The 15,502-nt window shown below is 39.1% G+C and overlaps 1 protein-coding gene across 1 annotated transcript in view; it reads left to right on the top strand.

Moving 5' to 3' along the window:
• ZNF277 (zinc finger protein 277) overlaps window positions 1-15,502 on the top strand; it is a 39,802-nt gene that overhangs the window by 12,088 nt on the left and 12,212 nt on the right. The window contains exons 2-4 of the mRNA XM_075274271.1: window positions 4,820-5,021; window positions 7,188-7,276; window positions 9,086-9,168. Of these exons, the coding sequence (XP_075130372.1) occupies window positions 4,820-5,021; window positions 7,188-7,276; window positions 9,086-9,168 (374 nt within the window). The remainder of the gene's footprint in view (window positions 1-4,819; window positions 5,022-7,187; window positions 7,277-9,085; window positions 9,169-15,502) is intronic.

Below are 15,502 nucleotides of genomic sequence, written 5' to 3'. Positions count from 1 at the left end.
AACCAAACAACTCAATTTTTGTTTCCAAAATGAAGTTGCCTTGTCCAAATGTGCTTTTTCATACCTCAGGCAACTCTATTTGTGGCGTACGTGCAGAAACGGCTTCTTTCTCATCACTCTCCCATACAGCTTCTATTTGTGCAAAGTGCGCTGTATAGTTGACCGATGCACAGTGACACCATCTGCAGCAAGATGATGCTGCAGCTCTTTGGAGGTGGTCTGTGGATTGTCCTTGACTGTTCTCACCATTCTTCTTCTCTGCCTTTCTGATATTTTTCTTGGCCTGCCACTTCTGGGCTTAACAAGAACTGTCCCTGTGGTCTTCCATTTCCTTACTATGTTCCTCACAGTGGAAACTGACAGGTTAAATCTCTGAGACAACGTTTTGTATCCTTCCCCTGAACAACTATGTTGAACAATCTTTGTTTTCAGATCATTTGAGAGCGGGCTGTCCATGTTCGGCGACCATCAAACTTAACTGAACTTGAATTGTTTTGTAGAAAGAAATGGTCCAAAATACCTTCATCCAGGATCCAGGAACTGATTAAAAGCTACAGGAAGCGACTAGAGGCTGTTATCTTTGCAAAAGGAGGATGTACTAAATATTAATGTCACTTTTCTGTTGAGGTGCCCATATTTTTGCACCGGTCAAATTTTGGTTTAATGCATATTGCGCATTTTCTGTTAGTACAATAAACCTCATTTCAATCCTGAAATATTACTGTGTCCATCAGTTACTAGATATATCAAACTGAAATGGCTGCTGCAAACACCAAAATATTTAGAACTAAAAATGATTAAGATTAATAGGGGTGCCCAAACTTTTTCATAGGACTGTATATATATATCTCCGGGAAGGACAAATCCAAGCATATAATTATGTAATTTATGCATTTGCACAATTTTCCACTACCAAAAAGAAGATGGATGCAGGACAAAACTGATACACATGATGAATAGTTGCATCTCTTTTTCATTTTTTTACTGCATTATATACTTTAGTTTCCTTATAAAAATAAAGTTTATGCATGACAAACTGCAGAAACCTGGTATAACGGTAGCCTTATAAGTGGATAATGGTTATACGTCATTGAAGCCATATATTCCTGATTTTCATGCACTCCATGATATAGTCCATTGTGTAGACCTGGTAATGGATCATTTAGAAAATAAAAAGTAGATGTAGATATTTGTATTTTATTTTTGTGTGCTTTGTGTTTTTCGAATTGCTGGCTTGCCATGGCAACTCTTGATACTAACAAACCATATTAACCAGAACGCCCACGCACTATATCACTTAAACATAGCTAGGGAGGTTACTTTATATTACCTGTTACTATGCAACCTGTATATATAAATGTATATATTATAGCCATTATTAGAAAAATCTATTTTAGAAAGTATATGTCTGTACATTGTAGAACATTGGCAAGTGTATATAGCAGAACACATACTTGAAAATTGTGATAATCTGATCTTTACAGTGTGTATGAAAATGATAACCGTTTTATGTTGTTGTTGTTTAAAAAAAGAAAAGAGAGAAAACAAAAAAACTAACTTAAGGCTAAAGCCACATGTTTTAGAAATTATGCATTTAACACTTTCAGTGAAGTGAATGATTTCATTTAATCTTATCCACACATTTCAGAACATAAAACTGGTGTGCTTTTGAAAAACGCAACATGTTAATTTCAGGCTAGGTTCGTGCCTGATCTCTGCTCGGGGATTCCGTTCCCCATTCCGCTTTAAAAATGCAAGTAGGATTGTTCTCTCTGCATTTTTCGAAAACTCAGAAAATTCCATTCATCTATGGGTCCGCGGGTAACCAATTTTTTAAAAAAAATGGATTATGTTTTCGCTGGTGTGGTCCCCAAGCAGACCCTACGAATGGATACCCAAAAGCAGATGTGAACCTAGCATCAGTTGTGAAAATGCTGAAAGACTTACAATAAGTGATTAAAAAAAAACAAAAAAAAACATTACCGTATATACTCGAGTATAAGCTGAGTTTTTCAGCACAGTTTTTGTGCTGAAAAAGCCCCCCTCGGCTTATACTCGAGTCAAGCAAAAAAAGAAAGACCAACCGCAATAGCAATGTATAGGATCTCCCATAAAATTGTGGAAAAAAAAAAACCTAAGCTTTAAAAAAATATAATAATAAAATAAATAAAAGTTCTAAATCACTCCTTTCCCCCGAATACATATATAAGTAGAAAACCATTGTGAAACACACACATTAGATATCCCTGTGTCTGAAAGTGCCCAGTTTACTGAATATAGGGTATCTGTAGTGCTCCTGTTCCGTTGGGAAGGGGTTAATAGGAGCACTGAAGATACCCTATATTCAGCCAGGCTGAGTTCCAAGTGGGGGAAAAAAAAAACCAGTCCTCAAGCTCAGGGAAGGGGCAGACAGACAACCAAAACACCCCCTCCCCTTAACCAGCACCCAAAAAACTCAGACCATTTTAATTTTTGGAATTTTCCAGTAGCTGCTGCATTTCTGCCCCTCGGCTTATACTCGAGTCAATAAGTTTTCCCAGTTTTTTGTGGTAAAATTAGGGGTCTCAGCTTATATTCGGGTCGGCTTATACTCGAGTATATATGGCATTCCAGTGCAGTTGGAATGTTTTCTCTACCCTCTAATATTCCTGAGCAATAAGCACAGGTTGTTTTGATGCCTGATGTGTTATTTAATCTCTGTAATGTCAGAAGGGCGGTGTCAGATGGGGTGTGTGGCATAACTCAAAACTGCACTCAGAGACAGCCAGTATCAGAGCTCAGAATCACTCTCCTTGCCTACTCCTGCCTGACTCCGCTCTCCTGACAGTACAGAGGCTAAATAGCATATCAGACACCAAAACTAACATCATTGATTGCTTGGGAATGGTTGGGGCTAGAGAAAAAAATTCTAAATGTTCCAGATTGAATGGAGCAACGCCTATTAAATGGTATAAAGAATTGGGCTTGTTGGAGGTGGTGAACTTGTTGGTGCACCAAATTTATGTCCTAAAGTTGCCTAGGATTACACAGTCTAGCTAGTAAATCTAGGCAACTTTTTGTACAATGCATACCAATTATTATACAGTACATGTGTTATTTACAGTATGAAGCAATTGAAGTATAGGAAAATAGAGGATTAATTTATTTTTATTTTATTTTTTTGCATTCTGATCGTATTGAGGTTTCGATGGACAGACTGTATATACTGAATTGTATAGGGTTCACGCATGGAGTAATTGTCGTACAAATCTACAATAAACAGCACAGTGTACATCAAGGTGGTTTCAAAACAGCCATGGTAGTAGAAAAGAGGAAGAGGGCAAAGCAGTCATGTGTAGGATCAGAGTGATAGCGACTTGATTATATCACTAAACTAGCCATTTCGGGGTTGTACCAGGTGTAACTCCTATGTGCTCTTTGTAAGCAGACTTTTAGGGCTAGTTCACATGGGGCAAAATGGTCAGGATTTTGATGCGGATCCTGCCATTGAAATCAATGGGAGCCGGTCATTTCCTTTTTCCGCGAACGCTTTGTTCCCGCTCGTGGAAAAAAGAAGCCAGCTCTCCTTTCTTCAGGCGGATTCCGCAGCTGATTCAGCCAAGGCGTCCGCCTTGCGACACCACCCTCCGGACTAGGCCCATTCATTTGGGCCTAATCTGGAGTTAAAAGCCGCAACGGAATGTGTTTATGTGGAACCCCGTGTGAACTAGCCCTTAGAAGCTCCTTGTGCAATCCAAAAAAACTTTGTTTTTAAAAAGCTTGAAGATAACCTTTCACCACCTCCACCAACCTCCAATTCTGCATTCTTTGAGAGCTGCTACTTTACTGATTCCAATGCAGCTGGAACATTTTCTCTCGCCACTCACCTGACAGTAAGAAGCAAAATTGTGCTGAAACTGCGTTGATTGTTGCAAAGTGGTAGGAGCTAGAGAAAAAAATTCCAACTGCTCCAGAAAGTGAAAGAGTTAAATAGTACCTATTGAAAGAACTGGAGTTGGTGGAGGTGGTGAAAGGTCCACTTTTATATTCTGTTGTATGTTGGGGCAGCATACTACAGATATGGGTCAATACTACTTGTAGCCAATGCAGTACAAATATATTTTGTGGCATTTGGATATTAGAAGGACCGATAGAACACACAGGATACATGGTTTGAGGAAAGCGATTCCTCGTACCTCGGGGTAATAATTGCAATGATGCTGTATAAGCACATGTGCACAGGATTCACAGAAAGTATGACTGCATAAGTTCTGTTTGTAGTCTGTATCCATAGAGGGATGCCTACGAGCTGCTGGCATAAAACTCTGCTAATATAAAGAGATAAATATCATTCCTTCAGTTAAAATATAGCTTTTTTTCTTTCTTATCATTTTTTTAAATTACACCTTCAGATGTTTTCCATCCATTTAGCAACTGATTTTCTCTCCCTATACTGTAATGAACCCAAGTAATGATCTGACATTGTTCTTCATAATCATACTATAAAACTGCATGCAGGAAAACTGGCGCTGATAACCAGCAGTATAATGAAGAAATATTCCCAGATCTTTGCTAGTATGTCTCAATAGAGTATTTGCTTATTCGCTTACAAGCATGGATCTGTGGAAGATACTAATAGTTGTGGAGGAGGAAAGTTATTTACTGTAATACATGTACTCGATTCTGACAGTTGATAAGGGTTTCTTACACTGCAGTCATCAATTGTTGTGTATATCATCCTGCTCAATCACTGGTACATATATGTATGTAGATAGAATATTGTTCTGCATTTGTTGAACATAACAATATAACATGCACGTTGTCTGTTCTTTTTGTTTAGTTGTCAAGGACTGCATCTTGGAAGCGCTTTCATTGCCAGAGCCCCTCAGTGCTGATCCTAACCAAGTGGAAAATGTTTCACTGCCTTGTATATTTTGTGAACAGTCTTATGAGAAGGAAGAGAAGGATGGACTTCTCAAACACATGATTATTGAGCATAAACTTGTCATTGCAGATGTCAAATTAATAGCAAATTTCAGAAGGTAAGTTATTTGTAAATGGTGTTCTGCAGGAAATTTGTAGTTGTACACCACAGGATGTGAAGTCATTTGTAAAGGAAACCTTTCACCATAAAAATGCTATGTATTCTACAGACCCCACACGATATAGCATGAAGAGCTGGGCAGATATATTGTTTTGTAGGAAAAGATTCAGTTTAACCTGTCACTTATGTATCTCTCTATCCTTTCTATGCTTATAAAGAGTAATTGAGTTCACTGGGTGGTCCTACCAGCTATCTCTATAGGCACCATCTCTGTTAGGACCGCCCACTGGACTCAATTACTCCTTCCAAGCATAGAAAGAACAGAGAAATAAATAAATGACAAGTTATACTGAATATTTTCCCACAAAATCATATATTGATCTGCTCAGCTCCTCCTGGTCTATAAAATGGTGCCTGCAGAATAGACTTCATTTTCATGGTGACAAGTTCTCTTTAAATTTGCTGTCTGTGCTGCTTTATTTCTACTGTTAAATATAGTTTCTCAGATGTGTCCTTACAATTTATGTTCACTTTTGTTCATACTTTTAAGCCAAGGCTAGGCGTAGTCTAGGTGTCGTGACTTATGTCCAAAGGTAACCATTGACAAAAGAAAGATCTGATGTAAATGGATGCAGTGTTAATAATGTTCAAGTTTAGAATTGACGTACGCTTATGGTGTTAGAATTGTTTTTCAGTGTCTGTTTGAGCACAGGGCAATGTCTTGAAAGACAGGGCAGATGTCCTGAAAAATTCTGAAACTCAATGAGAAAATTCAACTGTTACCATGGAAAAGCAGCAATTCATAGGCAGTACATATTACATATATAGGAGGGATAAAGTTTAACATTGAAAGTGCCAAACCAGTTCTGTCTGTGATCATGTAGTGGAGCTAGTTTACTGGTAATAATAGGGTCAATTTGGCAGTTTAAAAGGGGTGTCCTATTAGGACAACCCCCGTCTATATGTTCTCTCTTTATGAGTTATAGACTTGCACCAGCAACAAGCATTGTCCCCCACTTTGCATATTAGTTCTGACAAAAAAAAATGTGCAAAAATTTTGTGGCATTTTTTGCCACATGGTGTTGCATATTAAGCTCCACTTCTTTTGATACACACCACCCATTCTCCAGTAAGCCCTGCCCAGTGCCTTGGCATGCAAGGCACTGAAACTGTCTGAAAGTGTTTAAAACACTGAATAAATGAGGTTTTTGTGGCACATTTTCATGAGCAGATTTTCCCTTCTATTCCTGCTTTATCCATTTGATTAGCAGCTAAAATCCGTAAAATAATGAGCACATATGTTGCCGTTTTGGTAATGGTGTTTGATCTTGAACTTTTCTTGAGGGGGTAATTTACCATGTTGTAAAATTTTCCAGGGTTTACATTGGATATATCTCAAATGATAACTTATTTTAGTGCTCCTGGGAATATGCTGTATTTTTTTTGTGTGTCCCATGGTTTTGAACTATTAGCATTTGAAGAACAAGTCGTGTTTCGGTGGATTCTATTCTGCAGACTGATTTCAAAGACCCCTTGGTAACCGTCAGAAATAGGTCTAGGTCTGTCTTTATTTTGTTGATGAATCAACTTGGTTTATGCAAAGTGATTCAACATTTTCTGCAGATTTTATTTGTGGAATGTTCAACTCCTTCCCGACATTTGCTATACGATATATATGACAAAGCTCAGGTTCATAGCCATCGGGTGTCTGCTGTATTATATAGCAGTGACCTGGCAGTAATACCCGATCGGAGCCCACTCATTCGTTTATGCCCCGAAAGTAAAGAAAAAAAAAAAACCAAAAAAAAAACCTTCTACTGTTGCCTTCCCACCGACCCAGCCACTTCTTCCTGTACAGCTCCCACATAGGGAGATGGCGGGAGCTGTCCAGTCGTCATGTCATGGCAGTGGGGAGCCTTATGAAGGCTCCAAGGCCTGTCTTTACTAAATGCCTATTGAGTCTTGCCTGTGGCAAGTGTATGAGGGATTAGAAGATCCCATGATTTGGTAATTCAATTAGACTAAAAATACGTTTTGTATCGCCACATCTGTAAAAACCTGTACCATAACCAAAAAAACTGTTGGAAACACCTCACAAAAAATGGAATAAAAAGTATTCATAAAAGTTGTATACTTAAGTTTATGTTCATTTGCTTTTTTTCAGTTATATTATATATTGGAAGAAAAGATTTGCAGAGCAAGAGATCACAGATTTTTGTTCAGTAATAAGGACCAATTCTCAAGCACCAGAAGGTTGGTACAAATTTGTTTTCCCACCCGGAGACATGTTTTTAGAGGTAGATGCTAGGTATTTACCTTAAAGAGGACCTTTCATGTCCTTTTGAAAGTGCTAGAAAGTCGGCTTTCCTGGTATGTTCTCCGGTGGTGGAGATATCCGTGCTGTTAGTTTCAGTACCGATCTCCCCACTGTCAGAAGAGCGTTCTTCACGTCATCGCTGGGCAGTATGGAGCCCCCCTCTGACAGTACAATGCTATGTTAGAACACAGTCGGGGAGGGCATTTCTTACAGCCCAGCAATAATGCTAAGCTATGAGGAATGCCCTTTTGACAGTGGGAAGAAATCAGTCCTGAAACTAACGGCATCAATATCTCCACCACTGGGGCACATACCAGGAAAGCTGAACATTGCGCTGAATTCAGCATGCTGTCAGCTTTCTAGCGGTATATAAAACCACACTTTCATGAAGACTTGAAAAGTCCTCTTTAAAGCATAAGTAAACTTTCAGACAACTTTTGACAACTTTTTTTTTTTTTTCCTGGCAATATTTGTGTGAGAGATTGTGTGTTTTATGAAAGATTCTCATCAAGACACTAAGGTTGCAGTTTATTATTTGAAAGCACAGTCAGGATTTAGGATATTTCTATGCAGCTTAGTGTCTTATGAAAGATGATAATCTCTTCTTTCTTGCGACACCAAAAGCAAGATTTTTACATTTTATAATATCCAATATACCATTGTTTGAAGTGTCCCTCACCACCCTCATTGTCCCTACATTTCACACAAGCCCGTACATTGTAAACAGTGAGAAGCAGGAGACGGTTATCAAAAGAGAAGCAAGAGGAAAAAAAGAAATGCAGGATCTCACGGAAAGGACTCAAAATAAAGTATCTTACAAAATGTATCCATGACATAAATACTCCCACAAAAACAGAAACTTACTTATGCTTTAAAAGGGTTGCTCAGGAGTATCTTTAGTAGCAACAGTTAATAGGTACTGCAGCGATGTTCATAGAATAGTTCATTTGCATAAATATTAAAAGTTACTTTCTTGCCAACAAGACTTGTCTTTGACACAAAAAAGTCCAGCCATGTGAAGTAGTTTATGTATTTACCTCAGTTATCCTATATAAAATCATTGGAAAATATGGTGTTCAGACTAGGCCCCAGATTTATACAGTGTATTATAAAGCTCCTGAGGTGCCACATGCATTGGTTTAAAATGTATGTTTTTAATGGTAATAGGTAGGCACTCAGTTCCAGGCAGCGTTTGAGGTAATGTTTCTCAAACTTCAGGACTGGCTTTACTTGTAAGGCATTGCCTTGTTGTGAATGAGAAACCCTCTCTCATCTTTGTTTCACAAACATTGCATAGGCTGCAGCATGGTTCCCCCTTCTCCCTCTTTTCTTCTTTCTTCCTGAGTTTTTTGGTGTCTGAAGAGATTTCTTATCATGTACAGACAAACAAATATCAGCCTGGTAAACTGGAAGACCAGACTGCTGGAAGGTAAGGAAGATGCCACTTACTGCGGCAAGATAAAATACAGCGTTTTATTAGTTTACATTTAGGATCGATGAACCTTGGAGATATTACAAGACTTGTGACTTTTCAACACTAACTTACAGATTTCTGAACTAGTGGTGACTTTCAATTTATTAATACTACAATATAATCCTATTAAATTTGTCATTGCTGCAGAGATCTGCCAACTTAAAGGAGTTCAGTGCCCAGTCAGCACTCATTGTAGCACATCACAATCTCTATAAATGTGGAAGTACATTAGTTTGGCTGTTATACAATTGTTATATTTTCTCATCTGTAGACCAGCAAGAAAACTTCTTCCTATTGTGTGATGTTTTGCCAGAAGACCGAATTCTGAGAGAAGAACTCCAGCAAGAAAGACTGGTAAATAATCTAGTATAGTTAATGTACACATGAAGGTTATAGCTACTGCTATTACTTCCGGCACCCCTGACACTGCCAGAACAGCTGATCTGTGCGGGATGCAGCAATGCAGGTGATATACGTCACATCAAATCTTTATTAGATAAAATCACATTTCTAAGCTGCATTCTCTCTTATGATGTTGAGTATAGGGTGCACGCTCAACATAGGACAGGCCATTGTCTCACAGTTCAGATCTGCACACACACAATTTGTGCCTGTGATGTGTCCCACTAGGTAATGTTGCTGGGTCCTGACCAGGGCTGTTCTAACACATTGGTGGGCCTATTTCAAAGTCTTCATAAGTGGGTTCCCTCCTCATCACCACCACTTAAACATATCTGGCCCGCTCAAATTAAAATGGCCCCCGCATAGTATAATTCCTTCTTAATGTCCCCTTCCAAATTGCCCCCAGTTTAATTTCCCAGTCCAGCAAACTCCATTGTTTAATGACCCCCTCCAGCTGTCCCCAGTTTAATTTCACCCTCCCAGTTTAATCTGCTTTTTTTTTTTTTTTCTTATCAGTATGTCTTTGTAGAATGGGAGGAAATACACACAAACACGGGAAGAACATACAAACTCCTTGTAGGTGTTGTTCCTGGTGGGATTCGAACCCAGGACTCCAGCACTGCAAGGCTGCAATGCTAACGACTGTTGCCCCCATCTGCTCCCAGTTTAACATAATAAAACACTGATCCTTGCTTGTCCTCTCTCCCCTGCTGCTCTGTGCAGCCTCTTGTCACGGACTATTCAGGGAGTTGCATTTGCAATGTAAGTGATGTCATCACATTGCACCTACAGCTCCCAGGGCCAGAGCACACTACTCTCTGCCCTGTCAGGCTTCAACTATATCAGTTGTGAGTGGAGCTGTCCTGGGTGGAAAGTCTGGTCCCTGGATCTGGGGACCCTGCAACCAATAGGGCCCAGTACAAGTGCACCCTATGCCCTATGTATAAAGCAGCCCTGGTCCTGAAAAGAAGAGGATTAGAGGTGGGGATTCTCCTCCTGTCAAGATCCAGACGCAACTCCATAACAAAGTCCGTTCACTGATCTATGCCTGACAATGCGTACCTGAGTTGCATTAACATTGATTACCAATATGGAATTAAGATTCCTCTGGATAAAGTGGTGGAATATAGAAAAATAGATTTATGATGCAAAACCCTGCTGGAATACTTCTCTACCAATTGTGAGTGTGGATGAAATCTTTCTTAATACATCTCTGACAAAGTACCACTGGTGTGTAATATTACTTACAGCCATATTTTGGGTATTAAACACCTTCACATCAATATAGGACCTAGATCGTTCCACTCAGGGCGAGTTCACACCTGTGGTGTTTCCGTCTTCTGCACGAGAAACTGGACAGGAGACAGAAACCGGCAGTCAGTTTTCAAACCCATTCACTTGAATGTGTTTGCAAAGTTACCGCCCGTGAGTGTCTTCTGCCTCTCCGCGGTGAAACTGTTTTAACCAGACACAAATTCGGACATGCAGGACTTTGTGTCCAGTTAAAATAAAAATGGCTTCGCAGCGGAGATCAGAAGACGCTCACTAGCGGTCACTGACTGCCGGGTTTCTGTCTCCTGTTCAGTTTCTCGGGCAGAAGACGGAAAGTCACATAGCGGAGGCTGGGCGCCGGTGTAAACCCGCCCTTATTTCATATTTTTCTCAGTTTTTGTCATGAGGTAAACTGTCGCCTCCCATGAAAATATTGCTAAATCTCCCCATTGTGTTTTACTTTGTGTAGTTAAATCTTCTGTCTGTCAAAAAATTCCTATAGTCTCAACAACAGTTTATGTAAGTGCAAAAATGTTTTGAGAGCCTCCTTGAGTAGCCTTAGGGCTCGTTCACATCTGCGTTCTCCTCTCCGTACTGCAGGTTTCCGTTTCCTGCATAAAACAGAGTAGGAGACGGAAACCTGCAGGAGTCTTTCTCACCCATTCATTTGAATGGGTGAGAAAGATGTCCGGCCGTGAGCGGCGGTGAGCATTTTATGCTCTCCGCTGCGAAACCGGGTTTTATAATCCGGACACAGAGTCGGACATGCAGTACTCTGTGTCTGGATAAAAAAAAACGGTTTCGCAGCGGAGAGCATAAAACGCTCACGGCCGGACCCGGTCTGTGGTTTCCGTCTTCTGGCATGCAGAAGACGGAAACCTCAGAACGGAGACCCTGAACGCAGGTGTGAACCTAGCGTTAGTCTGACAAATAAGCATGCTTTCTGTTGTAATATTACCCCCTTCATATGCAGGTTTAGTCCTTATCATCTTCTGATGAAGTGTTTCATAATACTATATTACACTTGTAATAGAACTTATTTGCCCCTCTATTATTGACCTAATTCTCCTAATATTTAATCGGTTATAGCACTTCATGCAGTCTGTAATGGCCCGCCAGAGCTACCTCACTACTTCTCTGATATATGTAGCTTCAGCATACTTGTTTTTCTCTTAAATAAGTGGGTGCATCGCCTCTACATAATTCCAGGAAATGCTTAGTACATTTGTCAGTCCACATCCTGCTGATACTCTTAACCATACTAGGTCTGTACAGTGTCTTCAGCAGCAAAACCTTCAGTCTTCATTGTATTTATATCTCATACCTTGGCTTCAGATCCTGTCTTTTTCTCCAAATATATCCTAGCTCTTTATTAAAATGCAGCTGTTTCCATTGTCAGGATAATAGATGCGGTCTAGTCTATTAGGGTCTCTACTAACAACAGACACCTCCGTTTTTGAGAAGTCAGCAAGAACATTTGTCTGTTTGGAGGAAAAATAATACGCTAATGTAATCTACATTTTATTTCCAGAATTCTATTTTTATTGAAATGCAATATATAGCAACAAACCATGTTCCATGTGGGACTATATTCAACTGGTAAAATGCATACCTTAGCTCAGAGGGGTAAAGTAGCAGATGCAACCATGTGGCTTACACAGGGAGGTGCAGCAAAATTATTATGATAAATAATGTGTTAGGAAGATAGATAGTCCTCCATTAATATTACACTCTGTTTTCATGGGGTCGTTTGCAGATGAAGTATGGCGACCATACATAATCCATCTCATCGTATTGGTATTATGTTTTGGATTAATATTTTTTTAAATCAGATAATTTTTATTAACAAATTTTTCTTAACATAAAATCAAACAATCGACAAAACAACAGCAACACAATAACAATTAAAAGTAAATATGGAGACACAATCCGACACATAAAGAGGGAGGGGGGGGAAGTCCATTAGGACCCCCCACTAAATCTCCCGAAGGATTAATATGAAAAGCCACAAGGTGTTACAGCTCTCTTTGGAAATGTACTCATCATAATGAAAAATTTGTGGACCAGCCAGAAATGTTGGGTCTTTTTGCCTTGTGCCAGTGAGGGCTTTACTGTGTACCTAAAGTCAATCCGATGTCTCACACATAAGCTAAGGCGTAGAGTCTATACAGACATAGGGAGAGCTGCTTCTTCTGCAGCAGCTCTCCCTCCAGGACTAGTAGTCACTGTTTTAGTCTATTGTTTAGTACCTAATGCAATTTCTGAACACTTTCATAGTTGTAGTTATGGAAAAAAAGAATAAAAGACGGTAATATTAGAGATGTGCTTAACCCTGAAAAGATATTTTACAAAGTCTTGAAGATTCATTTGTACTACTATGTTGATACCTACTTTTTTATAGATGTAGATTTAGGGACTGCACCTAGTAGTTTAAGCAGAATGCTAGACATATGTTTGTCTAAGAAAGAATAAAATACAGCATATTTTTCTACCCACACCAGAGTATAGATGAATGGTTGTTGTATCGTGGATTTTATAGGAGTTCAGATAACTCCATCTGCTGTCCACCTGTAATATTACTTCTTATATTCATTCAGGATGGAATGTGTTTCTCAGTTTTCTAGAAGTGAATGCTGACTTGTCACACTTTCCTATTAAGAGCATAATATTTAGTGCTACTGTTTCAGATGTCAGTTGTAGCTTTCAAGTAAATAGTAATACCTTGAAAATCCCTTTACCATGTGTTTGTAAAATGCAACAGATGTTTAGCAGCACGGGTGAAACTGCCACATGTAGATATCGCATTTCAATATGTTTGTTCCTCCAGAGAAAATTCGTTTACCATTATATATGCATGTAAATGCTGTAAAACAGCTAAACATGATTAACAATTCTCTTGTAATTGACTCGTCCATAAGCCTGTATTGATTTCTGGGTAAAATAATCATTTATATTCAGACTGAAGTGATATAATACCTTGTGTGGTGGCTTTATTTCTGAACTCTACTGTCAGTTCCTGGAGCAGAAGTGGATCTGAAAGGAGAATGTAAAAGATGGCCCCTCTTCACTTTCTGTATTACAATTAATATCACATATACAAAATAAGGTATAGTGTTAAAGCATAGCTCCAGTTATTAACAACTTTTCATAAATGAATAATGCAGGTTAATATAACAAACTTTGTAATATATCTTATTCATGAAATCTGTTTCCTTCAGAATCTATTAAGCTGTTCTTCTCCTCTTTATCTTCATTTTACTTTGTTTACATGATATCCGTCTCCATGTTCAGCTTCACACATACAAGTCTATGGAGCAGGGAGGGTTGAGCATAATTCTCCTGCCCGCTGGTTAATTGATTCATTGCCTCATTCTGTGTATTACTGGCTTCTTATCTACAACTTGGCAATGCTAAAAAAGCAAGGTGCAGCAGAGTGTAACAGCAGCAATTATTTGAGTATCTTTTACCATTCCCTTCCGCTCTTCATAAACTAATATGGAGAAGGCAACTGCATAAAAAGTGGAAAAGAAAACCTACCGTATTTCCTTCCTAACATACATTACAAAGCCTTCTTATGTTCACCTATACTATTAATTTATGAAAAGTTGTTTATAAATGGAGTATGCTGTAAAAAATATGACAACAGGTGCTGCTATGTACAGTACCCCTGAATACAAGAGAAGCATATGCTGTATATGCTGTATGCACATTCTGTGGTACTATCAGTTGCACCATATGGAAATATATGAGTTGAAGGTGATGTTTTTCTGACTAGCTTTGCTAAGAACATTTTGGAATGTTTTCACACTGCATTTTGCAGGTTTAGTTTGGGAGTATTTTCAACATATGTCTTTCATCGATTATAATTGCCAATCAGAAAATTGCTTTATTCCATACTGCAAAAATTAGGTGTACTGACACTAGCCAAAAAGGACACCCTTTTATCCCTCTGCCAGATAAATAGGGGTCTATAGCTATGCTTGACGTATTTGTCAGAAGCTTTCCTAACACATATCTCACATTTTCCCTGCAAACCCAATATGAAAAGACCCTTACATATGAAGTAAATTAAAGGGTTCTGTAAACATAAAGACAAGTGTAAGAATTGTGCTGTTTATTATTTTGAGGCATACTAAATACATTTTTAAGGATATGGTCACAGTGCATGAAATACACGTTGGAAGCCCATGCCAGAAACATGAGTCTATGCCTTTGGTTTCTGTCGTCTTTAATACATGATTTAATGGGGTTAGTCAGTATGTGGCCACTCTCTGCGGTTTCAGTAGTCTTTCTCCTGCTGAAACCACATGAAGAGAGGTCAGGACGCTTGGCTAATTAACACCCATTGAAAACAGTGGGAGACAAATTTGAGGAATTTTTTTCCACGTGATTTTGATTTGTTTATAGTGTCTGACTCAGCATGAAAGATGTCTGTGTACTTATACCTTAAAGTGTACTTCCAATTAAAACCGCTTTTCATAAAATAATAGAACAGTTAAATGTAAGAAACTTTCCAAATGTGTTTCCTTCTCCATTTATCAGGTTGAATTACTTTTTACTTAGAAGTCCATGGAGAATGGAGGGGTTAGGAGTAGAGATTGGAGAAGCTCCCATGATTTGTTACATTTTAGGCTCGGGTCCCTGATTTATTTGGGGTTGAACAAGTATGATTATGAGGTTATTGTCGCTCCTTAGGGAGAGACCACCATGGAGGTGTGTGGAGTCTTATAAAGCCATTTTCGCTCCACTGTGAGGGATTATGGGAAGAATATCCAAATGTGTTTCCCAGGATGTAAATAGGGAAACACTGCCTCTATGCTGCGCTCTATTGGAAGCAGCTCCCTTGATCATCATGCCCGACTTTCCAACAAGCCTTTAATTGCAATGATGTGGGATTTTGCCAAGTCAGTATCATACCAACTGTGGACGGCTGTTTCGATCTAATTGGATCTCCAGCTCAGGCGCTGCTAGAAAAAAACACTGTTAGGCTCAGGACCCATGTGGCGTCCCGCAG

This window comes from Leptodactylus fuscus, chromosome 5 (assembly GCF_031893055.1).
Source record: "Leptodactylus fuscus isolate aLepFus1 chromosome 5, aLepFus1.hap2, whole genome shotgun sequence".
NCBI classification, from domain to species: Eukaryota; Metazoa; Chordata; class Amphibia; order Anura; family Leptodactylidae; genus Leptodactylus; species Leptodactylus fuscus.
The sequence above is the reverse complement of the archived record's forward strand: the minus strand, read 5'-3'. Positions and strand labels throughout refer to the sequence as shown.